Raw genomic sequence first — 27,129 nt, forward strand, 5'->3', positions numbered from 1 at the left:
TGCACAAAACAATTACAGTAACAACATGAAAAGGACAAATGTTGCAAAAACATCAATAAACAATCAATGTTTAACTGAAGGAGGGATTTAGTTTTCTATACCTTGAGCTTAAACTCGAGCTGTGGCAGCACTGAGAGCAGCAGGTGGCTGTCTATGTTGTAGAGCTCCAAGATGAGGTCGAACACGTGCTCCGACAGATCGCTGACTGAGGTTTTTCCTAGCATCAGCACCAGGTTGAAGAACTGATGAAGAGGACAGAGAGGGAGGAACAATGGTTACTGATATCACATACGTGGGGGGGGGGGGGGGAATCCTTACATGGTGCTTGCAACTCATCTCTGACGCGTTGTGGATTCGGTGTTTCACACACCTCCAGTTGTGGGACTATTCCACTCCTCAGTTAAATCTGAGTTTACGACACTGAAGCTGCATGTGTACGATGTGAGCCTCAGCACAAATGTCTGGATGCCTCAAATGTTTTATGTTCAACAGCGGCTTTTAATGTCCAACGCATCATTTGCCAGGATACAAACCTCTCGCGGTGCCAAGACATTTCTAGCATGGCTGGGCCTGGATCAAACACGCTGGCAGTGCTTCTATCGTGCTCTTCTTATTAAGCTACGCCAAACAAACTTTGAAGCCACAGTATCAACTGTATCACAGCTCTATCAAGTGTCATATCTGAGCTTTATGACTATTACACGGTGTACATAACTACCATGTGTCCAGTGCAGAAAACCCATCCAGCCATAGATATAAAAGGGGAAAGGCAAACAAATAAACAAGAGTGTGTCAAACATTTATTCTTACATTGGTGATGTACGGTTCAATCGCCTGCGCAGTCCTCTTCAGCAGAGCTTTGGCCAGGTCATACGCTTGTTTATTCAAATTCTAGACAGACGGAAAAACAAGTGGTGAATTAAAACAGCGGCGGGTCAGAGAACATGTTCAGACAGATGACAAAAACTACATATGATGTGAAAAATAAGGGTGTACTCCATCATTTCTTGTTTTTCCACACAAAGATGTGCACAAAGTCTTATAGTGCTTTACCTCTTCTCGCCTGCAGGGGTCTCATTGAATTGCAGGGTATGGAAAACGATGTACTGACAACTCCATTCAGCCAGTTACTGAGCTGCTCTACTTGTATCAACATTCATTGTGTGACCATGCGTCTGTATACGTGAATGCATGTTGCTTCTGTGATCGTGCTTGTACGTCTATACTTTGTGCACGTACCTTGTGTGCTGGCACCAGGTTGACCAACACCGTGTCCAGGAGCTCCTGTGAAACAGTGTCTCCCTCGCAGATGATGGAGCTCATCAGGTCCACCATGTGCATGTGCACCTTCTGGTTGTGTCCGTTGCTATGGAAACAGGGCAAGAGGAGACAAAAAGGTCAAAAATGATATATTTAATAAGTCATGCAATTATAATATTCCACAATCCTATTGGCGGCAGCGACTTCAAATGGACTGGGTTTAATCAAAATGTCAGATGTTCCTTTGTTTACTTTGCCGACAGCAGGCATTTTGTAGGTTTCATGTTTTTCACTTGCTGAATCTCTCGTCTTGAAAACGAACTGTCCTCACACAGACAGACTGCGATGCACTGATCACACAGAGGGTGGGTGTACTTGCTTTAGATGTAGATCGAAATGATCTGCATTACAGCAGGAGACAGCGCTCATTACCTAGATTTGTATCTCAGCGACTGCAGTCTTCAACGCTGCGAGGCATTACTAGTCTCATTACCTCCCATTCACTGTCACACACGCACGCACACACACCTTGTAATTCACTGCAAATATTTCAAGCAGAGCTCTTTACATTCTTCCTATATAATCAAAGAAAGCATTGTGCTGGCACAACTTTAACAGAAACAACCGCAATTGTGTTCCAATGGCAAAGAGCCAAATTCTGTACTGCAGAATTCAGCCCTCAAGGTTGTGTTCAGCAGAGTGAAATCGAGAGCTGGGTAAGGAGGGACGAGAGGAGGGAGGGCTAAGAGAAACAACCAGACTGTTTCACCATGTCGCAGTAGAGACACATTGAGGTGTTAAAGGTGCTACAAGGGCTCATTTCTGACATTAAAGATTCAATGTGTAAGCAGTGTTTTAGGAGCGCCCCCCCCCCCCCTTTGAAATTCAAGGTTTATGTTTTTTTATATTCACAACTCACTCTTCACATTGAACAGGTCTCTTTTATTAAATAAACTAAACGCTTATGTTATTTATCTAATTGATGTGCACATTTCAGTGTGTACCGTCTACTTTGCGCATTCACATTCTCGCCTCCACTCTGTTTTGCGAAGGGCGGGGTTTCGCACCCGGCGCGTGTGCACACACACACACACACACACACACACACACACACACACACACACACACACACACACACACACACACACACACACACACACACACACACACACACACACACACACACACACACACACACACACACACACACACACACCTACAGTCAGATCGGAGGAAAGGAGAGGAGAGGAAACTAAATAGAATCCGCACCTCCGGCGATAGTGAGTCGCTGTAGCGCCAGTCTGCCCTCAGACCAGAGGGAGAAGAAGTACAGCTGCCGAGACTCGCTTGTAAATATTACAGCCATGTTCCCTATCTGTTTTATAGTTTGTTTGTGGGATTACTTTCAAAGTGGCAAAAACAAGAAAAGCACCCGCACCCTCTCCTGGTCCTCACAGCTGCCAGGAGACTGTTTCGCCGGACGAGAGCTATCGGTAGCCCGGGGAAACAATTAGCAGTTAGCTCGAGTTCAGCCACAGCACCGGGGAACTGCAAACTCTCTGTTGCTGCTGTTACTCAGGTCCAGCAGCCCGCGGTGACTGCAGGCGCTGGGGCTTGTTCTGGCTGAGCTCAAGTCTCTTTGGCATCTGAGGCTGCCGAGTGGCGGCTCAGCCGACCTCTCTCCTCCCCCGGCGGGCTGCTCTCCCGGCTGCGCCGCCACCGGGAAGATGAGACGAATATGCGGGTCGTTTTTCTAGTCTCTGCCACTTTGGATTTAGTCCAATAAACAAACTAGCGTAACGTTACACGGACTACAGCCCCGCTTAACATTAGTGCCCCAGTGAACACAACAGGGATCAGCTGTGTTTTCTGACATTACACAAGAGTACATGCAATACACAATATAAAGAATAAATTAGAATATAATAAATACGCCAAACTACTATACCTAAAATATAAACATTAGAGATTATATGGACCCAGTTTGGAGGTGAAATACTGCCTTCTACTCGTATTTCTATTAGCAGGTAGCTCAGAATTACATTGAACCTTTAAGTGCTGCCGCAAACGAACAAAAGGAGGGAATTTTGAATAATAAAAGATGAACACCACCATGACAAATATGGAAACACAAATATTAACAATGACATTTAGGTACTTAAAAAGGACTTACTTGATGACCTGGAAGAGTGTTCGGTAAAGCTGGGTGAATATCTCATTGCTGTCTTCAAGCTCAAAGCAAATATTGTAGGACTTCACCCAGGCTATGTTCTGAACAAAGAGAGGAGGCAGGATGTTAGTGACACTGCAGATGCAAACTAGGAAGGTTTCAGAAGAATGTGCTATTTTCCCTTTAAAATGGGCAATGACCGATTTTCTTGGCCACTAGGGGGCAGCGGAAACAAGTTGTGAACACAGCATTGACATATCGCTTATAAAGTTTTTATAAAGTATTTACACATCCAGCACTTACAGGTTCGATAGCGCCTTGAGATTGCTTTTAGCTTTGAAAGGCGCTTTATAAATACAATTTATTATTATTATTATTACTACATTACAGTCAGGTGATGTGATGCCTCTGTAAGCATTCATTATAATGCTTTTCAGAGATCATAATGTTACCTGGTTGTGTGTAAGATTAGTTAAGGTTTCCATTCCACTTTAAATTAAACAATGTAGGGCTCACCCCGGTAGCTCACCCCGGTAGCTCACCGACCCGTGGCCATTTGCTGTATGTTGTCTTCTCTCTCCCCCTTTCACATTCTACATCTCACTATCATTAAAGGCATAAAAAGCCCAACAAATATAACTTCTTATATACTCTTAATAGCAACTGTAGCTATTCATTTGGACTTCACTGCTGTTGCATGAAGTGAACAGCAATTAATATCATTACAACTGTGAGTCTCACAATTGCTTCCGATTGTCCAATAATGCCCCGTTTATAACACTGGCTTTTTCAAATCACAATCCTAATTATAATCAACTTGCAAAAAAAATATTTTTGCTTCCAATTAGACTCAACTTGTCCTTTGATTTCATCAGGGACCAAAAAAGAACCGAAAGAAAAAGTCAAAAACAAATAATGAAGACTGATGTTCTTCGTTAATGGTTTGGATTTCAGAGTAACATACTCTTCAAAAAGGATCCTAAAAGTACTGATTCATTTAGGATAGTCATACAACATTTATTATCATCTATTTTAGGGAGTTCAGACTGAGAGTCTGCTGCAGCCTGAAGGAGAAGAAAAACAAGCGTGCCAGATCGCTGCAGATATAGATGCTTTCTATAAGCTTCTGTTCTGTCGTTCCATCACCACCGCTTCCTCCTTTGCGTCCCTACACTCGCCCTCAACATCATTTATTTAAAATACAGTTGCATAAGATCTTGAATACACACACACACACACATTATTATATGTATTCAGAAGACAAGAAGTCAAATACTATGTGAAATTAAAATGAATTAAGACAAAACATAACTGGCAATGAGCCATTATTTCAACAAGACATAAACCAACTGAAGTCTCTCAGGTTTTAGTTATTCACATTAACCGTGTGAGTAAATCCCCAGTTACCATTTATTTAAAGTTTTAATAAAAGACTGACAGTAGATTACTTCAAATACAAGAGAACAAATAATATTCAAAACCATCTAAATGTTAATCAGCAGTGCAAAATACAATGTGCAAGTTTGTTTACAGTGAAAAACAAAAGTAGAGAAATGTTTACATGCCCGAGTAATCTGTTACAAATTGCATCGAACCCAAAAACATCCAGAGGGGTATTTCATAAACGTACCTTTCTGAAATTCTGTTTCATAATGACGGTTTGGATACGTTTGGCTCAGCTTAAAGATGCCTTACAGACATGTTTTAAGACAAATCATTCTGCTTGGTCCAATTTCCCATATACTTTTTTTATTTTCTTATTATTTTATTTTACATTTACTCCCCCCACCCTCATTTTCAAGATATGAATACCCAAATATTGTTGATTCAAAAGTTTATTGCTGGACACAAGATGCCTCCTACTTCACCGAAAGGTCTCCGCTCAGCGTTTGTGTGCAGAACTGATAAAATGTTCCAATAGCCAGATCCCAGCTGGCAAAATACCCAGCTTTGATCCAACGCTTACAAATCTCTTATCGAACCTTTTTATCCCTCAACGTTATCTTTATTAGCAACGAGCAAATGTCAAAACATATGGAAGTAAGCTTCTCCTTTTAGCCCGTGCTAACCCTGGCTTTCACCTGGTACTTCATGGTACCAGTAATGGTAAACAGAACTGGCATGACACAGCTGTAAGTTTGCTACACCTGTTATTTCTATGTACCAGACACATTAAAACAATTCATTTTCACGCTGTAGCTACATGCTGCGAGCATCAATTAGGGCGTCCTGCCCCCTCTACAAAGTTGAGTTTGAGTTTTAATTATTTACACCCGTAGATACTTGTTGAAAGCAAGATGGGGGATTCTAGTCACACACACACAGAGTCACAGTCACATACCTCAAGCAGGTAGAAGTATCTGTTGAACTGAGCGCTTTTAGTGTCCTCCAGTCCTTTGAGCTGTCTTGTGATGAACATGAAGATGTCCTGGAGACGAGAGAAAAAAAACACTTATTTTAGTTACGGAACGCTGATGTGTGTGTGTGTGTGTGTGTGTGTGTGTGTGTGTGTCTGATAAACTGCTTGTCTTTAGAAGCTCTATAAAAAAGGTGCGAGTGGTGTCAAGTCAAAATTCAGGCCAACTTAAAAAAAAAGGTTGCTCAATGAATACCGCAACAGGGTTATGTAATTAAAACAAAAACAGTGAGTAATCCTGGTGGAGTGATGCAATTCTGCAGTATTTGGTTTTATTTGCCGGAGCAAAAAATCGTCATCATCTCACCTTGAGTTTATCTGGGGAGGTGTACGGCGCCTCTGGGGCGTAAATCCTGAATATGTCTGCCAGGCAGCAGGCCACAAGCAGACGCACGTCCTTGTCTGGATGTTTGAGGAAGAAATCTGAGGCCAGGATGGAGGGCCAGGTTCAGGTACAGCTCCTTCTCTTCTTCAGAGTCCTGGTCCATGTCCATGAAGGTCTTCACAACCATCTGGCAGTGTGTGTGTGTGTGTGTGTGTGTGTGTGGGGGGGGGGGGGAGGTTAGTGGTTGGGTTGACTAAATAGCTTCTAGTTTTCAACTAACTCAAGTGTGCAATCAATCCAAAACAATGAAGTCTAAAGTCCCTCCGTACCATCAATCTAAATTCAAACAATTAATCTTTCAATAATATATCAGTAATATTTAATAAATCAATTCTAGCAAATGACGCATACGTTTAAAAAAAAAACTAAAGTAAAACTTTCAAAATCTTCTAAATCTAAAAATGTAATTATTACTATACTAACAATTAAAAACATATGTTAGCTGTTGTAAAACAATAACTACATAATGACACCATTATGGCTTCAGTATTGTGACAATATTATATTGAGAAGCCTGAGAATTCCCCCACGACCTGTGCGACCACACGGTGAACAGAGGAGACGCGGCAGACACTGACCTTGAGCCTGCGGACCATTTCCTCTTTGGAGATTTTGTCAGAGATCTCCTTGACCCCCGGGGGGTAGGTCACCTTCCCATCTGTGACTCGAGCTTTAGAGTGAGCCATTCTCTTTAGCTCTCACTGCCTGAGGAAAGAGAAAGAAACATTTGTTAGAAATTAGGTGAGACAGAGAACATAGAGAGAGACTAACAACATAAAACTTTGAAGAATTGCTGAACTTCAACACATAAAAAGCAATAATAATAATAATAATAAAAAAGGAACATTGTTATCTATTTGGAACCCAAAGGCAAATATTTTCAATCCTTCAAGGCTTTGAAAGAAGTCTGCGATAGAGACTTCTGAAATATTCAGCGAGGTATTCACAGCACAGTAATGGTTTTCTACAAGCTGAATCGGGGATGAAATTGCTGTATTCAGAGAGCAGGCGCACTTCTCACCGCGAGCTGCTGCCACCATTGCGTTCCACATTTCATTACCACGGCTGTAGCCTGTCAAGGATTACACCCAATTCATGCGTAGGACATTCACATGACGCAAAATGTGCTACGACTTTCAATTTAGTACACTGCGCTCGTGGCTAAAATCCTCCATGCTGCACTTTAAACTGCTCCTTGGCAACGCTACTAAACTGACCCGTCTCAACTTGCCGCTGCTTTTTGTCCATTAAAAGACAGAGGTAGAAACGTGTCCATCGGGGAATATGACCTCCAACAACTTACTCCGCCAGACGCACTACAGCCTGACTCATAGCTCATGAATATACTAAAGTCTGCATGGTGGTGGATTGGGCGTGCGAATGATTTAAATAAATGAATAAAACTTGATACTTTATATTGGAGGTTCATAAAGTATCTAAAGCATTTAATGCAGCAGTGCATTAATTACAGCAACAAGGATAGAATTTGAGAACTCCCCAGGAGTTTAGATTATAACAGTAAGTATGCTGAACGTAGTCTTTGAAGACTATATACATCTAATAAAGTACCTCAAACATAGTGCCTCAGTTATAGGCTCGGAAAAGCCCCATTAACACAAACAATACTTTCCTCCAGCGTCATGTCGTGGTTTCTTTACCTGCTAGTTTCCTCAACTATTTACGCCACAGTTTACATGACGGATGTGACTCAAAACTGTTCATGTAGCCAGTCATCATATACCTTACTTGACTGAAAATAACCATGTTATGCATCCAACTCCCCATGTAGACATTTTACACATTGTGCAAAACCAAAAACATAACATTTATTTAATTCAATATATAAGCTGCAGCTAATTCACACTATTCACACATTGGCTAAAATAAAACGGTTGTCTGTCGTCTGGTTAATGCGACTGTACTCGGCCAAAGATTGCGAGTGAAAAGAAAACCTCTGGAAAGTCACTCTGCAGCGGCGCTTCTGTAACTCGATAAGAGCATCAGGGCCACAATGATTTCTCTAGAGAAAACATTTGCAAATGGCTACATTTATATGCCACTTTTACACAAAGTGCTTTGCGGCCAATTCACATCCCCAGTGGAAGCAAGCTACCACGCGAGACCCTGTCATGGAGCCGGGGATTAAACTGACAACCCTGTGGTTAGTGGACGACTAGCTCCACTGTCACAGTCACAGCTGATTGTGTCATGTCAAACGGTCTCACATTGCACATCGTATAAATATTTTAAGACGGGCTGCAACTAACAACAATCATTAACGAATAATATGCCTATTATTTTCTTGATTAAATTATAAATAGTTTGCAGTAAAAACTAAAACTATATTGATAAGAGTCATTTCCAACAAATAAAATAAAACAAACTGAAAGTCGTTTGGTTTTGATCAGATAAAAACAAGCAAGTTGCCGCTGGGAAACCGTGATGAGCAATTTCATAGACTAAAGAATTATGTGTTACATTTTTTTGTGTCAAGCGATCAGAGCCCATGTTATAAAAGGCCACCACAAGTGGCGAAATCAGATCGCTGATTAATCAATGGCAATAATTATGCTATAACACATCAAGACATTTTGTGAGTCATGAACATAAACCACATTGTAAAAGTGTCAAACAATGAGCAACTGTTATGCGACATGTGCTGCGGGTATTTCCCACAGGAAATGGTTGGCTGAGGTGTTAAGCATCAAATTCACCAACGGTTGGTTTGTGAGGCTGATGAAGTGCATCGTACAGAAGAAAGTTTGAGCATGTGCTGTTAGCAATCAGGGATTTGGACACTTCTTATTGGAAACATGTTGATCGAATGTGTTCACACACACACACACACACACACACACACACACACACACACACACACACACACACACACACACACACACACACACACACACACACACACACACACACACACACACACACACAGAACAAAACAATTGCAGAATAATCGATAAAGGAAGCCAATAAATAGTTGCAGCCCTACATTGCTTTACTTTATTTGTATTAACTGACCATAACACTGTCATACTCAGTATTTCAATAATAAAATGTGGCACTTGTTTATACAAGCATGTGCACGCCATGCAAACTACTATATTTTAAACAACAAACATGCTCTTTCTTCTCCACGACCAGCAGCCCTGTTCAATTTTAATCAGTAACAAACATGTCATCTCATTTTAACCAAACGCTTTGACCCTTGAGATATAACTGGAGTATAATGCTGCAGAGGGGCAAATTGGTGTCATTTCATAGAAAGCAGTAGTGAAGTGTGAATTGCACGACTTGGTGTCTGACAAATCCTGAATGACAGAAAGTCAAGACTATATGAAAAGACAGATATTGGACGGATTGATCCATCGTCCTCTCAGATTTCTGTACGTAGTTCGGCACCACAGTGCAAAGACAGCACTTGCCGCAATGTAAATGTCGTCACTTTGTCTGCCATACTACCTGCTTTCACTGGTAAGTAAAAGAACCAGAGTTGTCTGTAATGTGGTATCCAGCAGTCATTGAGGTTTCTGGACATAAACATGTCTTCCTGCCGTGCTCCGATATATCATTCAACAAAACCCACCTCTCCAGTGGACTCGGCAAAACAAGCTCATACTAACTTTCAAAAAAATAAAAAAAAATTAATCACTGCACACATATCCCGTTACTAAAAGAGTTCAATAAATGCACATTTAATGTTTCCTCTATAACTACGGTCTCGTCTGTGACTTATTTATGTTACCTTTTTATTTATTTTTTACCCCTGAAGGAGAATTGATTATTATGAAGCAGTCTGGGTCAGTAGGTCTGCCGTCTGACAAAAAGCGCATGCTGGGTTTGATTTAGAGGCCAGACCGCAAAACTGAGTTTTGAATAACAACCAAACAATGTGCAGCTGTAATTGAGCTTTTATAAACACACACATGAGCACAGAAATGCTAGCAGGGCCAAGCGCACGCACACTGGACACTGGCAGGCTGCCAAATTGCTCGATTCTGACCTTCTTTTCCACCCGACAGCTGCTGCCAAATTTGAGTTCATCTCTCTCTCTTGGTCTACCACACTGACACACAGAGCTCTGGCAGCCAATCGGTTTAGAGTATTTCTTGACCTGAGGGGGGTCTGTCTGGGTACCATCCACCTGGGAATTTTTCACTTTGAATAGCAGGTAATAATCACACACAGGCAACACGAAACCTCTTGAACATGCGCAACTGTCAACTCAGTACTGGTGTATCGCAGTAAAACACATTCCCCCCTCCCCCCCCCCCCCCCACTGACGGTTTTCTACCCGTCTTCTGCTTCTGCTCTCCCCACTTTACCCCTTCATCACAGCTGCCAGCAGAAATATGAAGACTCAGAGCAGCTCTCCTAACCTAATATGAATCTTGACACAGACACCCTGTGTTTTAACCATGTGGGTGATCACAGGGAAGAGAGTGACCGTCAGCAAACAGAGGAAGGACGGGACACCAGCTGGTAATAAGGGTGAACTCACCGACCTACACGTAGGCACACACAAACCCAAAGGGAGGGAAACCGACTGAACAGGGAAGCACTGTCAAAGAGTTTGGTTTTTCCCAAATGAAACTAAATAAGACATTTTCTGAACTGAGCCACGTCTCTGCCAAATCTCAACCAGTGAAGGCCGGCCAGAAACAACAACGACACAGAGAAGGAGGGTTTGAACTTAGTCCAAAGGTTATGAGAATGAGACAGGGAGGTTAGAGTGAACAGTCAAAGACGCCATATGACAGGTCATCTACCAACCACTCCTAAATCACATGTCATGTTATTAGCCAGTGCAGAAGTTTCCTTCCTCTCTATCCATTCACAAGCAAGCATCACAGAAACAAACTGGAGAATAGACTTGTGGCTTTTTTTTATGTAGGGCAAGAATTTGACCAAACATGAGTTTGCAGTTTTCCTCTTAGTTGTAAATTTGATCTAGAAAGGGGACAAACTAATTACCAAACAAACAACATTTTACTCCAAACAAAACGGCTACAAAGTGACGAAACACTGGTGCATGTAATTTTGTGCGTAGCCATTTAAAAAAAAGATAAAAAGCAAGAACATAAGCTGAAACAATAATTGTATAAGTTATTTTGAACAGTACTGACCTGATTTTAAGTGTGTTATGGTCACACACCCTAATGAAAAAACTTTCTAGGAGCCACAATACTTATTATAGGGCCATACAATCAGATATTTCAGAGACTTCTTACATAACTGATCCGCAGTGTTGATGGTGACAACATTGATTCAACAATCACAGGCTGATAGCTGTCAGAACAAATGCACTGCAGCAGCCTGGAGGTGACTGTCCCAACTCTTATAAAACAACATGCAGTGTCCAATTTTATAAATAACTCCTCCTGCTTTGAGAATTTCTGCAGCTGCTACTCAAAGCCTTTGGTCGTTTGCTAATATTAATAACATTAAGTGTGCATGAAACCAGGGGAGTTTTCCAAGAGTAACACATTGCTCGTATATCTGGCAAATGTTATTAATTATGGAGCTGATTAACAACGAAATATACCATTTACGCTGCGAGACGATGTCTGCAATAAAAATAGCAATGCCCCTTGTACAAGTAGCTCATCATAATAGGAGTCACAACGAAAATAAATTAGCATTGCAAAAGCCACCGGATTACTACTACGAGTTAACATTAGTTAGCGGATAGAGGGGGCAACATGTTATGAATAGAGGTGCTTATTGTTATGGTACCACAGCATGTCAAGGCCAGGGACTAAGATATAGCCAGACTGCCTTGTTGCCGTAATGTTGACCGTGGCTAATCTAGTTAGCTGCCGTCAGCTAGCTGGTATGCACATCTCGCTAGCGACAACACTGGCTAGCGTACCCGAGCTAACGTTAGCAGCAATCTCAGTGACAGAGGGCGGACAGATAGTAACGTTGCACTGAACAAAACATCCCGGCGAACTATCGTTTTATCGTTATAAATATCCCGACCTCAGTAATACAGCCACGCCGGGTCATTGTTTGCTAATGCTGCTGGGGCATTGAGCCTAGCAAACGGGCTAGTATTCTACGAGCTAACCATTTTGCGCCGCAGGACCAGGTCAGCCAGCGCTGTGAATCGGACACGGCTGCCGAGAACACAGGCGAGCAAGGCGGGCTGCGCTCCGCCTATTAGCGCTGGAAACCTGGATACTCCGCGGATACATCCTGGCTTATACCTCGCTGTTCGCAGCAGCACCTGAACATATTCCTACATTTCAATCAAAAATATTAGATTATTTGTGCATTTTCTTACCTGTTACGGTGAATTGTGATCAATCGTGTCCTCCTCTGCAGCTCTCTTCCCCCTCCTAGCTCCAAAATGGCGCCAATAAGTGTAGATTCAGTGCCCATGGGTGAAAACCATCAATGAGTGTGTAGCGCCACCTATGGAGCAAGTGCACGAAGCCGTTAAGTGGTACCCGTATTAACCTTCACTGGAATTATTAATCTTTTTTTCTTTAATTATTGATTATCAAGTTTTACTTAGTGGACAGTAGCTATAGTGTATTAGACAGTTTCCCCTATAAAGATTATTCTAACATTACTAATATTTACATTAAACATATATTACAGAGAATGAACAATTACATTTTAGGGGGGAATAACATACCATAGTGATGCATGTAAAGTGGGGTATGTTTACCCAGTGCTCTTCAGAATATAACACATTACCAGTTTGAATTCTTAAAAATGAAAAATAGCCCTTTTAAATATTTGTTCCTTTCGTTGCGATGCAAGCTAAGGAAAAAACTAAATGCATTATTTCGTGTTTTAATTATTTATGTAACGTGTGCACAGACATATAGACATATAGAGGATGCTAAACATGCACATATTGCATCACAAAGTGCCATTTACTGACTTGTTGGGTTCATGTGCTCTGAAATTGAAATGGCAGAATTCCGACAGCACATGAACGCACCACCAGTCTTTTAAATGAGATTTTCTTTTTGTGCAAGAATGATCTCATAAATGAGACAGGGACACAATAAACATAATAAGCTATCATTAGGCTGACATTCATAAACTGTAATAAAGATCCATTTAGCTGCTTCTCAATAGTGCTAGTCATATTCCAAAGGTGTCCCTGCCTATTAGAGGGTATTTTATTAAGTCAGTGTGCCTCTATTCATGCAGCCTCTTCTTAGATGCTGCTATGGAGCCTTTCATGTTTCATTTACTTGCCCTGCTTACCTATTCATTCACATTACACGTTTCAATGCAAGAACATCTGTTCCTCCTCCTACACTATAGGTGCACTTACTTTGGTTACACTTGTAATTATACTGAGCTAATTGCTGATTATCCTGAGAAAGCCACATGCTATTAAGCCATTATGCCTACAAAGGTCTTACCATACTGGTTTACAGAACATCAAACTAAAAAGGAAAAGATATGTCAAAGATCAGCTGCTTGCTTTGTCTTTATATGATGGCTCTAGGCGGCGCTCTAATATAATGTTTCAGATTTACAACTCTAAAAATCTAAAGTGCTATTCTTTAAAGACAATTTGTAATACATTCAAAGTCAATCAGAGAGATAGGTATGCTTGAAATATATATGTTTAATAGTTTGAGGTACAGGCCTACAGATTAGTGGGCACATTGCCTCTGTTTAGTTTAACTAAATATTACTGGATTTAATATAATTTCAGGCTGTAACAAAATGTATTGCATTTAAATAACACAGACCCTAACCGTGAACATGTGGATGCAATAATCTGATTTAAATCCAATAATTTGAAATTACAATTTTATATAATTATTATTGAATCTTAACATTAGTACATTACATTAATTATTTATTTAGGATGGACCACATCATTTAGAAGTATTTTGAGTGTATGTCTCCGTGTCTAACGCCATAGATTTAACAGTTTTAAACCTAGCTGAAGAATCCTGAACATTTCTGTAAACTGCAGCTCAATTAGAGGACACACAGCCCTGTTCTCAATCAACCAATTAGTGCTGCAAGAAGGCACCTGCTTAAATGTGAGCAGGGAGAGCTTGGTGCCATGGCTCCAGGATGGAGGGGTTCCAGTCCACGTTTCAACCGTACAATGTCTGCGCTCCCCCAGCCCAGGACAGCAGCTGGGGAAAGAGAGATGGCCGCTGCATGATTCCCCAGGGCCTCAATTACCTGGAGCTCTGCAAGGCCATCCTGGCCCAGGTCGACTCCGGTTTACCCACTCTACTCAAGAAAGCAATCACCAAAGAGTGCGGTGTGCAAGTAAACGCCAAAGTGGATAAAATGGTGCAGTGCTCGCTGGGTCCCAAGACGCTGTTCTGCTCGGAGGGCGAACACTCCTTGTCCTCAAAGTCCCCCAAGAGCCCGGAGCTGGTCAAAGCGGACTGGAAGGCACCGTACAGCACGCCACCATTGAGCAACCTGCGCTTCCTGAGGCCCGTTTCCATCTATTCGCCAGTGTTTGACCGCAGGCTCTTCATGAAGAAACTCTGCAGTGAAGAAGAAACCGGCAAACGGGTTGAGTCTGAGCAGGATGATGAGACTGATCACACCGACCAGGAGGACACAGTGAAGGACTTCAAGACAACAACTTTCCACAGGTCTTCAAAGGGGTCCAACTTTCAGGTGGGTTTCTCTGTGGAAATCTCCTTTTTGATCCACACATTTCCAGTGATCACTAAACTTATTTTAACATTGTTAAGACATAAGGTCCATATCAAGTCCTCGTTTTCTCTAACTCGGCCACACTGAGGCCCAGACATGCTGTGGTATTTTGATTTTAAATGCATTAACTTGGGAATTTGCAGCGTAGAAGCACAAATTGACTAAAAAGATAATAAGTCTTAACATTAGATTTGATACAAGGGCTCTCTTCATGACCTGCAGAGCTTCAACATCAGGTAATCAAGACTCACCATAAGGCCCTTTTTGTTAATCTTATTATTCATTCTGTGAGTTAGTGGTGCATATCTCCAAACATGTTACGTTTATATTTAAGGTAAGACTGCTTTTTATATCAACTTTTGACGAGCGCTGAAGACTCAAAGGCATTAAGACGAGCTGTAAAAAATAAACTAGCAATATGAAATGAGTCATAAATAGGATTTCTAAGTAGGTTAAAATAAGACTGAAGCTCAAACTCTAAAATTGTGTGTGTGATCAGATTGCAGTCCAAGGAATAAATGGGTTAGATTTCATAAAAGACAGCGTCACAAACCAGTTACTACACTGAAGACTTTTTTTTATGAAGCTCCCTTTCCGAGTTGTGCACAAACTGTATCTCTGAACATTTAAATGAGTTTTTTATTCTAGTTCCTGGAGCAGAGGTATGGCTTTTTCCACTGCAAAAAGTGCAACATCCGGTGGGAGAGTGCTTATGTGTGGTGCATCTCTGGAACCAGTAAGGTAAGTAGTTTGTTTACAGAAGTCTATGGTTTAGCATTCACTAATTTATGTTTGGCTAAATCTACCTTCAGATGAACTGTTTTGATCTCGTCAGGTGTACTACAAGCAGCTCTGCCGGAAGTGTCAGGTGGGGTTTAACCCCTACAGAGTGGAGTCCATCCTCTGCAAGGTACATTTACTTGACTTTCTCAAAGAGGAAATGTGATTTTATATATTTTTTTTTTAAAGTCAAAACCATCCCCTACTGCTCACTTTCCTCCCCTCTGTCTCAGGGCTGCTCTCAGACTTGCTGCAGCTGCGAGAAGAAGCAGAGGCACATTAACATGAAGAGGCCTCACCGTCAGGACCTGTGCTGTCGCTGCAAGGGCATGAGGTTATCCTGTGACTCCACTTACAGCTTCAAATACATTGTCTGAGCTGCACTGCATGTTTGTTTGGTCTGGAATCTCCATTACTCTGCAGAGATCTAGTACCTGTACATGGCACAAATTGAAGTTTCCTCCAGTAATAGACTTTAAGAGATTCATATATTCTCCTACCAGCAAGTAGATTATCTCTGTCTTTGTTTGTTTAATAAAAAAAGAGAACTTAATTGATCCTGGAGCTTAATTTAAAAATGATTTTGCACTCCTTTCTAACGAAGCACAATCTTTTTGAAGCTCTTAACGGCTCAGTTTGGTTTGTCTCGTGCTGCTTGAATGCATGAAACCTTTAGCACAAATACTAAATGGACTTTACAAAGAATTAAGAAAAATGTTCAGTGTCAGTCGAAGTTTCAAATGTGTGGTGTAGGGAGGGTTTAAGTGAAATTCACAAGAAAGAATTTTGATATGTCTTTTACTTTGACACTGACTTGTACAGAGCATCAACTTCACAAAGGCTGTAAAAGTATTTACAAAGTGGAAAAAAAAAAAAACTACAGTCTTCTAAAAAGCTTTAAAAATGTGCAATTTCTTGTTTGGCATGCACACGTTCTCCCACACAAAAGAAAAAACATACCCGCATGAGCTTAAAGCTCCCTTTTGTAACTCCATACAAACATATCTTTCAGATAAAATATGATTTGTTAATAAATATTTCAAACACTCCATACAGAACACAGAAGATGCATGCATGGCAGTTTGATTTGAGAGAACAAACATCAATATAAAACCTAAGTCAAATGAGTGATTTATAGCTGATCAGATATAAATAGGAAAAAGATTTTGTACAGCAAGAGGAGAGACGAGGGAGTCACGAAAAGGGCTGACGACAGGAAGTGTTGGACTTCAGTAGTAGCGCAGTACAGGTTTTGAACGTCAATGACTGCTGAATGTCAGCATTTCCCTTACGTGTAAGGTAACTACAAACCACACACACAAACATATGCTACAATGGTTGTGTGCCTATAACTATTCGTATACAGACAAAATATTTGAGTGTACATGCACCATCCGCTCGGCATGTGAACCCATAAGGTCAACGTGTTACAGTGTAGGACAGTGAGAAATACAGTGAGTACACTCACTAATGATGCTACAACTTGCCACGGAGTGCACGGCTAATGGCATGATTAGTCTACCAATGTTTACAACAGTAGTCAGGAGACAAGCTGGTTCACTGATACAGAATATAAACAGGGCAGCATGAGGAATTACGCTTAAGTACTCTGCATCCGCTCTTTGTTGATCAGTCTTTCAGTCAGTCTGGAGAGGTCAGACTTTTAGGGGGCAAAAGAGACACTAGTACAGTAGAAAGCATTCAACTGGGTCATGCATTGCACAATTTCCTCCAAAGGAGATCTCAAAACAGTAGACACAACAGGAGAGAAAAGTTCATCCAGCTTTGAGCTTTTCCTTCTCAGTAAAAGTGACAGCCTTTTTTCTCACAGTAACAAAACAAACAATAACGTCCTTTTTAAAAACTAATACCAAAACTCCATTTAGTGCAATAGCGAAAACTCTACCAGCGATGTTACGTAGCGTCACAGGTAGTTTCCTCACTGTCTCTGGTGATACTACCAGCATCACTACGTCCTTCCTGTAGGAGGCAGCAAACAGTCAATCAAGTTCAATCAGGTCTCGAGTTCCTCTGGGAAGCAAGTTAGAAATCCAAGCTAAGAGCCTTCGCGGGTCCTCAGGTGCAGAATAGATTTTGTGCTGAATGATGACCATCAAGCAGGGCTTAAACTAGAAGCACATCAATTTCACAACGTGTAGCCGTAAATCGAAGTTGGCGCTTGTATAGAATCACATCAGGTCGATTTTATCAGCAGGCAGCAGTCTGTAGTATCTGGTGGGTTCAGTGATTCATCCCTTTATGTGTGGGACATGATTCAATGTTTTTAAAGTGTAAAATCTGCAAGTATCTCTGGGATGTCGTCTCCAAAGATACATAGAGGGGTTGCTCAGGAATAGTCGGTTTCAGGCATTTGGATTTATAGAAGTCTAAGCTCTTTAGGTCCTCTGGCATGGTTAGTTTACATCTCAGGTCTGGACGTCTGAAGGTTCAGAATTCAGGAGCCCCCCTACTTTTAATAGGGGCATGGCGGCGTGCCCCACCTTCCCAAGGTAGCGAGATAAGGGCGTAGCAGCTCCACCGAGGGAGCAACAACAACCCCATGCTGCAGCCTCTCCTGGGCCGGTGGAACAGGGAGGGGGAGGTGGGGGTGGGGAGGGAGAAGGGAGGAAGATGGGGCAGGGCCATGGGTTAACACTGTGTCATGGCCCGGGTGTAAAATTGCAGATTGGCTTGAGTGTTTGTATGGAGAGAGGGGGAAATGAGGGAGATGTGAACCCCGAGGGGGAAGGGGAGATACGTTTGTGTCAGAGTGTGTGAGCAAGGTGGGTTCTGAGGCTACAGTCGGGAGCATGTTGGATGTACGAGATGATATCAGCGGTTTGTCGCCGTGCATATGCAACAGTGGTGAACTGTGTGATGAGTGTCCTCTAAACGGGTAATAAAGGTTAGCGCTCTCATCGAGATAACTCTTCCTTGGCTCTTGTGTGTGCCGCAGTGTAACAGGTGGTGTGTTTGAGCAGCTATGCGATGAGATCGGGTCTGTGGGTTTGGGAAAATCAAATAAAGAGGTATCAGAGTCTACAGTGGATGTGGATGAGGAGAGCAGAGGAAGGTTTGGGTCATGGTCTAAATGTGGTTCTGCTTCTAGTGTTGAGCAGGGCGGCAGGCCGGTATCTGTCTGGAGCTGTGTAACCGGGGCAGCAGATACACAGGAGGAGGCAGGGGCCACGTGTGTGGGTGCTGGGCCTCCTCTGTAAGAGATAAGAAGGGATGTGGAGATGGTTTTGGAAGGGTGAATGGTTGCAGTGACAGAGGGGGTAACTGTGGGGAAGGAGGGGGTGGGGGGCTCTTCAGCTCCTGTCAGAGGCTTGTCCCGGAGGCGCTGGAGTCGGGGAGGTAGGTTGTGACGACCCGGTAACCCTGGGCGCGGCGGATCATGTCGCGGATCTCCCCGTTGAGCTCCAGCAGCTTGGAGCAGATCAGGCTGAGGTCCTGGCGGGAGCCAACCAGGGCAATGGTGCCCGTCTGGCCCAGCGTCTGGTGGCGAAAGTAGACGTTGAGCAAGGTCTGGACCTCGCTCTCCGAGCTGCCACCAAACACACCGTGGGGCCACTGCCTCCTGAAAACAAAAACAAGAAAGAAGGTGTGATAGGTCAGTATGATAGGTGGATATAAGACAGCCCCATGTGTGCATGTGTTCAGGCCTTTTGACGGGGCGCTCAAGGAGGTGGTGAAGTCATGTTGATGTATGTTCGGTTAGAGTCATACATTAGTTTTTGATTCTTTTCCAATAACAGTAGACAGTTCTGCAGCTATATAAAGCAACCGTTTATTTTAACACTTAACACTTTAACACAAAATGTACCTCATAGTTTCTTACACTACTGAACACTTCAAGGGTATATTTCTAACTAATGTTACTACTCCAAGTAATTGCGATACCCACACATAAACATATCCATACTTAAGGATATTAAATACAAGCACAAACTAGAGGAAGTTGATGTCATCTGGCAAACATCATGAAGTATAGCAGTTTTGACAGAATTGTTGCTCACCTGCACTCCTGGATGTAGCGCACAGCTTTGGCAAACTCATGGTTCTTAAGGCACTCCAGTATAGCCTGCACAGCGGCCTCCGAGGTGGGGAAGATGGGCACAACCATGGCTGCCACCTGCGAGGCGTGTGCGTGAGCGTGGGCCAAGTGTTTGTGTTCCAGGTCGTTGGCTACAGCCGCCTCTGCTGTCTGCAGGCTGGTCCTCAGATCAGTGAGCTCCCGAGACATGTTCAGGAGCTACCAAGTGGGAGGGAAACAGATGGTGGTTGGCTGTGTGTGTGTGTCTGTGAGCTCTTAAGTCATCGCAGAAAAAAGGTTTCTATCATCTGATGAAATACTCTAGGGACTACCCTTTAGGAGCCAGTACTGTGGAACATGGTTTTAACAGGTTTAAAAGTGTTATGTGTTTAATTATAAAATACATTTTGGAAAAACAATCTCATAATGTAGCCAAGTAGTTTGTCTGGCCGGAACTGTAATAATAATTTTAACTGACATTGATTATTGGGCAGTAAGTGACACCTGCTGGCATTTTAACTGGTTTTATTTTGAGCTTATGATCATTTTGTGGCTTCCTTCTCACTTGTTAAGGAAATGAAATATACACATTTGTTTGTAGGAGAGTCTGGGAGGCGTCTGACCTTGATGTAGGGGTGGGAGCTAATGGAACGCCTTTACGAGGTACATGCATGTTTACACCACGGGGATACATTATGTATCTTGGATCCTGTCTGTCTGTGTGTTTAGGAGCTACTTGATCTTTTGTTTACGAAGGAATTTCGGGAAATCTGACCAAGATTCTTCTGGATAGCTGGTGGGTTTTGAATATATATATATATATATATATATATATGTTTATATAGTTTGGAGTAATAGTTGTATGGTGTTCATCATGTTTTTGTTTTGTTTTTTTACTTTGTTGATTTTGATTCATCAGTTCTGTTTTGTGCCCACCCCGTGTTGCTGTAAACTGGCTCCCTGTCTGAAATATTAAGCACCCCGAACATGGACTATGTATGGACTGTAAATGATCTCTTTCTGAGCTATGATTTGGCTCACCTCAGGCACAGAGCTCACGGCATGAACTTGACCAATGAGCGAGCAGTAGGACTGGAACAGTAGGAGAAGCTGGAAATGCAGCTTGTAGAGCTTCTGACAAAGCTCCAGTTGCTAAAAGACATTAGAGAAGAAACAGGGTCAGATTCATCAGTAGCAGAGAACACACACACACACACACACACAATAACACAACCATACGCACAGCGCATATATACACATATGCAAAGGAACACAAACACATAATAACAAGACGAGCTTATTGTCTTGTGCAAAGTACATTAAGCAGTTCATTTAAGAGGCAGTGAAGTGAAGAAACTTGTAAGAGAACTTACTGCAAGAGACTCCATTTGCTAGACAGCGAGAGAGCATGTTAGGGCGTCAGAGTGAAGTGAGAGGAAGACAAAGCGTCAATCAAACACATGCACAGTATAAACCGTGACAATTCACAGTCAAGCCACCAAGAATTAGTCACCAGTGTATACAACTCAGCAGCTTTAAGTTTCATTCAGTGCTTGTTGGCTGGTGAAAAAGTCAATAGGAGAAACTCGATAACACACGGCAAACATGCAAAGAGAGCAGACATTTCAGTGTGACTAACACAGAAACAGAAATACAAAGCACAGATGCAGAAGTCACCCATATGTTCAGCATGTTTCCCTCTACATATCTGTACCTTGCAGTACATAACTCGCAAGCAAGTTGCCTGTACCTTCTCCTCCGAGTCTCCGGGCTGGCAGGCAACTACACTGTCACCGGGGCACCTGGGAAATGTGTCCTTACAGTTCCTCAGCCACTGAAGGTAAAAAAACGTTAGACAAGAGTAGGGGGAGAGAGTGGAAAAGAGGAGGGATGGTGAATGTTGTTAGTTCGTCACACATTTACATGAAAAAAAACCCCCAAAGAAAACCGATTCATCAATATTGCGTGGAGGTTAAGTTACCGACACAGCAGCGTCCTCTCTGGAGTTGTAGGTGTCCAGGTACTCCTGCAGCTCCAGCGCACTGAACTTCATCTTTTCAAGGAGACCGTAGGACATGATCTGGAAGAAGAAAGGAGTAGGTGGAAAATGCATTATCATGAGCTGATCCAACCAGCGTGATGTAATTAACATCGAGTCAATGATGTCTTCCAGCAATACTCACCGTGTCAGCATCAACGTAGATTGTGGGACAATCTGAGCATGTTGTTAGCATCTGTGAGGACCTGAGGAACTTTGATCCGATGCCCCTTAAGCCCTCTCCAAGGTACGTGGCAACGTCAGTTGTCAGGAGGCAGAATTTTCCCTGGATGTTCTGGGAAAGAAAGAAAGTTTCAGGAAACGTTGTACTTTGCACATACAGGATATGAGTGAGGAGAAAAAAGAGCTTATATGTCACTAACGGTGATAAAGGGACAAGAAAATAAATACACAGTATGATGAATCCTTTACCTTAAAGAGAGATGAGAAGACTTGAAAAGTGTGGACGGCACAGGACCCATCTGAGTCGGTCACAAGCTGGTTGATATGACAACGCCATGTCTCCTCAGCATCGTCACACACTGTGGGTTGGAAGGCTGCCAAGATGGCGGAGAAAAATGGAGAGGGGGGAGGAGGAAAACCAAGGTCTTCCAAGTCATCTACATCATCACGTAAGCTGTTGCCATGGAAATGGGAAAGAAATGGGGGTACAAAGAAAAAAAGGTTTTGATACCTTCCCCCCAAAAGGTTTTATATCAAAAGCAAGTGCCCAGCTACCTGAAGGGATTACACAAGGTGGATAATGTGATCGCCTGTGTTCAAGCGGCATTTGGCTAAAAATGATTTGCGTGTTTGTTAAGCTAGCATTATACATGGGGGCAGGGGGCAGGGTTCATAATAAAATCATCTAATAGGAATAATTTAAAAGGTATTATTCTATATTAGAGAAGATGGCAAAAGTCAGGACAACAAATGGAAAACAAAAACAAAAGAAAAACAATATAATATAACATATACAGCATGTGCATGCAAACGTATATTAGCCACACATGTAGCAGTGTTTCTATTTAGTGATTGAGTTATTCACACAAGCATTAAAGTCTATTTTCATGAAGCTTTATCATTATGTTAACTGGGGGTTTGCATATATGACAATGTAAATGAAAGTAGGATGTCTGAGACACTATGTACAGCACACTTCACTGTGAATGACAGCGTATAATAAATGACCTGATCTGTCCCAATGCTGGATGCACAAACATTCTGGCTGTGACAGATTAAAATAAGCGCTTATACTGCAGCTTAACCGAGCTTTAGTCCCATTGTCAGTCAATCTGCCGGCTGTTAAAAGTTCCAGTGAAACTATATTCCATATTGTTTCCTGTTCTTTTACTCCTGTCTGTCACATTCACCTGGGCAGACAGTTGGGGTCTAGAAAGTCCAGCGGTGGTTGGCAGTAGTCTGCGTTGAGGCTGTGGTCCAGATTGGACGTACGATCCAGAGGTTGCCCCGGCAACTCCAGGGTGAAGCTCTCGCTGCAGTCGGAGCCGTGAGGCAGCTCGTTGATGCTCAGCGACAGCTCGTCATCCTGGGCCTGAGTGTCCTCGTCCTCCCCACACACCCTCCCCTGAGGAGACAGATATTACATTTTCCTGAGGATAACAAATGTATCCGTACAAATGCATAAGTACATATGTATGTTTATGTGTATTACTGCTCACATGTAGGCCACTGGGATCATCGTGGAGTGCTCCCTGGCCCGGTGTGGTGGCATTGAGGGATAGTGGGTCGGCAGATGTGTCGTAAGAAGTAGACAGAGAATCAGTGTGGTTGGTTTCCTCCGAAGGAGAAGGGTTAGTCTGGAACAGGAAGTCAAAGCAGGGATATGCTGTCAAATAGGGTCATTGCAATAACAGAAAATAATGTTTTTCAGGCTTCAGTGGATGTTAATGCTGCATTGCTCCAACAGTTATAGCTACGCACAAGCTGAGAGTGAGAGAGGCTCTGGCTGGTTGAAGACTCCTCTTCCTCTGAGGACTCGTCTGAATCGTGGGGGTCCTCGTGACCCAGACTGGGTGTGCTGCCCGAGTGCTGGCTCTCTTCCAACATGTCGCCCAGCTCTGTGCTGTCCAGAGAGCGCCGACGCACGCCCCAATTAAAGTTATCGACGGTTTCGCCCTAGATAAAACACACACACATTGGAAGACAGGGGCAGAGGCCAAGGTAGCAGTGAATTTCACTGAAGAATATTTTCATGTTAACCTTCAACATAATGAATACCGGTAGTCTAAGAGCGTCTAATGACAAGCACAAGATGCAAAATGTTATTCATGGCATGAAAATAGGCTGGAAAGGCTGTTCAATATGATTTCCCCCATTAAAACATACGATATCCTTTATCTCCATTATGACACAAAGCAGTAGGGTCAGAAATGTAGTTCTGCAACCAAGCTGTGAGAGCAAAAACAAAGGGAAACAAAGGAGGCAGCAACACCACAGCGCTGATTAAAGCTAATGTAAGTGCTCAGTGTGAGAGACCTTACCTGGAGCTCCTAGGCAGCGAGGGGAAGAGAGAGAGACACAGAGTTAGACAGAGAGAGAGACAAGCAGGAGGGACAGAGAAATACATTTCAAATATATTGATGTTAAAGAAAGACGGACGGATAAAATGAAACTCATTAAAAGGTAAAAGGGAAGGAAAGAGACCGATACTTTAAATCAAGTGACGTAAGTGTTGCACTGAAAGTGACCGAGGGTCAAATACAGTGAAATAATAATCTCACTTCTCCGTCCTCCAGCTCCACGTCCAGGAAGTCAAAGTCTCGGAAAACTCTGAACTGCTGCTCACTGGCGGTGTCGTCTAGCGTGTCCTCTCTGGTTCCGCCCTCCTCTGATGACACGCCACTCTCCCGCACCTCCATCATGTCTAAGTCGCCACACGATGAGAAGATCACCTGACGAGAAGGAACAAAAGATGCATTTACACTCGTCACAGAGAGCCGGTGAAGTTTACATTAAAAAACAACAACTTCCGTATGAATGATTAGACGCATTATTCTCCTTACAGATCTGGAAAGATTGGAAGACTGGACTTTTTAAAAATAGTACCAGGAACACAATTTGCCTTAAACTAAAGAGACTTCTGCCCTTTTATAGAATGTTAAACTGTGAACAAGCAGACAGTACAGGTAGAGCATTGTAAACATGAGATGGGAGGTAGCTTACCGATGGGTTCTTGGTGAGTCCAACTTCTTGTCCACAGAGAGACAAAACGTTCACCAGCTTCTCTCTGGTTCTTTTCTGCATGTAGTAAGATAAGATAATGTAAGACAGGATAAACCAGGTGCAGAAGGACAGCAAGAAATAAAAGGGTGTTAGTCAAAGAGGGAGTGGACATGAACTCTTTGAGACTCGAGACTTCGCCTTTCGTCCTTCTTAGGTTGTTCATTTTTAGCTGCTTCAGATGTCATCCAATAAATCAGTTGAGCCCATAAGCGTAGCATTTACATATAAACAAAGTCTAGCACAGTTTAGCGTGTGCTCTTAAAATAAGGCAAGCACCTGCAGAGAAATATGACTTTGATGTCAAAACAAAGCGTGGGTGTGAGCCAGTATGCCATTGGATATATCAAGTAGTGGCAATTTTTATATTTGAGGTTGTCACAATGTTACAATTTGACGGTTTGTTACTTGTGTTACGATACCAAGAAGCATTGAGACGCCGCGCCAACAACGTACAGTTAGAGCTGCATACAGAACACATAAGATCTAAACGTGTTTTGATATTGCGATACCTTAATGGGAGGGTCTAACTCTACCTGAGAGGACTGTGGTCGCCTCCAGCTGACGGGCACCAGGATGGTGTTGGAGTTGGATCCAGAGGAGGTGGAGGAAGTACTGCGGGTTACAGCCATGGCTCTGGCCTTCCCCTCTCTACCCCCTGAGCCCTGGAGCTCGTCGAACCGACGCCCAATCACTGGAGTCTGGAAAGAAAACAGAGAAGCAGGCCCTTATGGAATTGTTTGAGTGGTTTGAATATCACAAATCTTTATGACATGTAGTTTTAAGTACTCAGTTTGTGAAAAAAGACCCTAAGTTATAAGTAGGTGGTGGGACAGAATTTTATTTTGACGCTTCCTCACCTCAGAGATGTCGAAGGTGAAGTCCAGTGTCTTTCCAGGCAGAGCTTTGGCTGAACCGTCCCACACTCTGCTGACCTCCAGGTTGGACAGGTCACCCTGCGAGTGGCCGTACACCGGATGAACTAGGCTGGCAGAGCGAGATACCACCAGCTTCAAGATGTTTAAGGCATCCTTCCAGTGTACCGTCTGTGGACAAACACAGTGTTCAGTATAAAAGAGACAGCAGTGCATTCTTTATATCGCACAATAAGAGAAGTGGAGTATGCACCAGCTAACACAAAGTACTGTCGGAGAGTTACCTGGACAAACTTCTCAATGGTCTTCGTGACATCGGCGTTGAACTGTTTGACATGTACGGCAGTCAGGTCCATGTGGCTGAGCAGGCAGTAGATGATCTGGAGGAGAGATTGCTGCATACTGGGAAGGCCCTTATCCAGCAGCTGAGAGTTGAAGAGAGACTTTCAGTGAGTGACAAAGAATACAACCACTACCTAATAAGCTATACAATGCACATTTATCAGCACTTCACCTCAGCCATATAGGTGACCATGTTGAGTGTGATGTCGCAGAAAGCCTCATGGAGGTAGCGGCAAACCACACTGACCCAGGAGAAAGGGTCCCGTGTGTAGGAACGTGTTTTATAGAGAGTCATCACATGGGCCAAATGGGACAGCTTTGTGTTCTTCTCCATTAAACACACCTGAGAGAGGTAAAGAGAGAGGAAGAGGCAGACAGCTTTTAAACTGCACGTTATTGTGTTTGTTTCTCTTTTGTGTAAGCTAACCTAATGGAAAGTTAAGTAAACTAGAACAGGCTCAAGTGAAGCATTACACCGTACCTGTGCGATCCTCTCAGCGCTCTCCTTACAAAACTGAGTTGGGTGGCCAAAGTGCAGCACCAGGTGAGGCAGCAGACACAGCACATTCAGTGGGAAACCTGCACCGAGGGAAGAGGTTGAACATCCAACACCACCCAGTGTAAATGAAAACTATAGACTTGTTTGCGCTCATAAAATAACACATGTTGCACAGCACCTACCTATAGACTGTGAGCTGTCCACTACAGGCACGCGGGAGACTGGCGTGAGCTGGCAGAAGAGCTGTAAGGTGAGGTCAGAAGTGGCCTGGGAGGTAAAACCCTTCAACAAAAGCTGCTGAATCCCAGAGAACCCGCTCCACCTCAGCTGAGCCTGCAGCTTCTCGAGGCGCTCGCGGTTCTCCGCTCTGTCCAAGGGCACCTGTGAAAGAACAGTTGTTTTGGTTCAAATG

At 42.9% G+C, this 27,129-nt stretch overlaps 3 protein-coding genes across 7 annotated transcripts in view; 1 reads left to right on the plus strand and 2 right to left on the minus strand.

The window, feature by feature from the left end:
• Positions 1–12,658, minus strand: part of pds5b (PDS5 cohesin associated factor B) — a 27,590-nt gene extending 14,932 nt beyond the window's left edge. Inside the window, 9 exon segments of the mRNA XM_029448442.1 lie at positions 102–242; positions 811–891; positions 1,240–1,366; positions 3,434–3,531; positions 5,772–5,858; positions 6,154–6,279; positions 6,281–6,358; positions 6,810–6,936; positions 12,527–12,658. Of these exon segments, the coding sequence (XP_029304302.1) occupies positions 102–242; positions 811–891; positions 1,240–1,366; positions 3,434–3,531; positions 5,772–5,858; positions 6,154–6,279; positions 6,281–6,358; positions 6,810–6,917 (846 nt within the window). The 5' untranslated portion in view covers positions 6,918–6,936; positions 12,527–12,658.
• A 1,619-nt stretch (positions 12,659–14,277) lies between these two features.
• zar1l (zygote arrest 1-like) lies at positions 14,278–16,241 on the plus strand. Its single transcript, XM_029447522.1, has 4 exons — positions 14,278–14,865; positions 15,553–15,645; positions 15,740–15,814; positions 15,918–16,241. Exons 1-4 carry the CDS (start codon positions 14,299–14,301, stop codon positions 16,059–16,061), a joined length of 879 nt encoding a protein of 292 aa, XP_029303382.1. The 5' UTR covers positions 14,278–14,298; the 3' UTR covers positions 16,062–16,241.
• Positions 16,242–16,465: 224 nt separating this feature from the next.
• fryb (furry homolog b (Drosophila)) overlaps positions 16,466–27,129 on the minus strand; it is a 49,501-nt gene continuing 38,837 nt past the window's right edge. For 2 of the 5 annotated variants that reach the window (XM_029447521.1, XM_029447518.1), the window contains exons 48-67: positions 26,900–27,098; positions 26,700–26,797; positions 26,391–26,561; positions 26,161–26,301; positions 25,862–26,047; positions 25,538–25,702; positions 24,945–25,019; positions 24,503–24,673; positions 24,263–24,271; positions 23,703–23,897; positions 23,441–23,578; positions 23,132–23,346; positions 22,191–22,395; positions 21,904–22,053; positions 21,702–21,800; positions 21,471–21,554; positions 21,094–21,111; positions 20,762–20,872; positions 19,704–19,939; positions 16,466–19,264 (exon numbers count right to left, since the gene is read on the minus strand). In XM_029447521.1, coding sequence (XP_029303381.1) covers positions 19,006–19,264; positions 19,704–19,939; positions 20,762–20,872; positions 21,094–21,111; positions 21,471–21,554; positions 21,702–21,800; positions 21,904–22,053; positions 22,191–22,395; positions 23,132–23,346; positions 23,441–23,578; positions 23,703–23,897; positions 24,263–24,271; positions 24,503–24,673; positions 24,945–25,019; positions 25,538–25,702; positions 25,862–26,047; positions 26,161–26,301; positions 26,391–26,561; positions 26,700–26,797; positions 26,900–27,098 — 2,925 coding nt within the window. In that variant the 3' untranslated portion in view covers positions 16,466–19,005. Of the gene's footprint in view, positions 19,265–19,703; positions 19,940–20,761; positions 20,873–21,093; positions 21,112–21,434; positions 21,555–21,701; positions 21,801–21,903; positions 22,054–22,190; positions 22,396–23,131; positions 23,347–23,440; positions 23,579–23,702; positions 23,898–24,262; positions 24,272–24,502; positions 24,674–24,944; positions 25,020–25,537; positions 25,703–25,861; positions 26,048–26,160; positions 26,302–26,390; positions 26,562–26,699; positions 26,798–26,899; positions 27,099–27,129 lie in introns of all 5 variants that reach the window. The other 3 variants (XM_029447516.1, XM_029447520.1, XM_029447517.1) reach the window with 3 other exon arrangements.

Source organism: Cottoperca gobio, chromosome 14 (genome assembly GCF_900634415.1).
Source record: "Cottoperca gobio chromosome 14, fCotGob3.1, whole genome shotgun sequence".
In the NCBI taxonomy this organism is placed as follows: domain Eukaryota; kingdom Metazoa; phylum Chordata; class Actinopteri; order Perciformes; family Bovichtidae; genus Cottoperca; species Cottoperca gobio.

Bases quoted from the DNA above. Each gene is read 5' to 3' on its own strand.
- zar1l (XM_029447522.1), top strand. From the start codon at position 14,299: ATGGAGGGGTTCCAGTCCACGTTTCAACCGTACAATGTCTGCGCTCCC. The intron at 14,866-15,552 runs GTGGGTTTCTCT...TTTTTATTCTAG, and splicing joins CAAAGGGGTCCAACTTTCAG to TTCCTGGAGCAGAGGTATGG. The intron at 15,646-15,739 runs GTAAGTAGTTTG...TGATCTCGTCAG, and splicing joins GCATCTCTGGAACCAGTAAG to GTGTACTACAAGCAGCTCTG.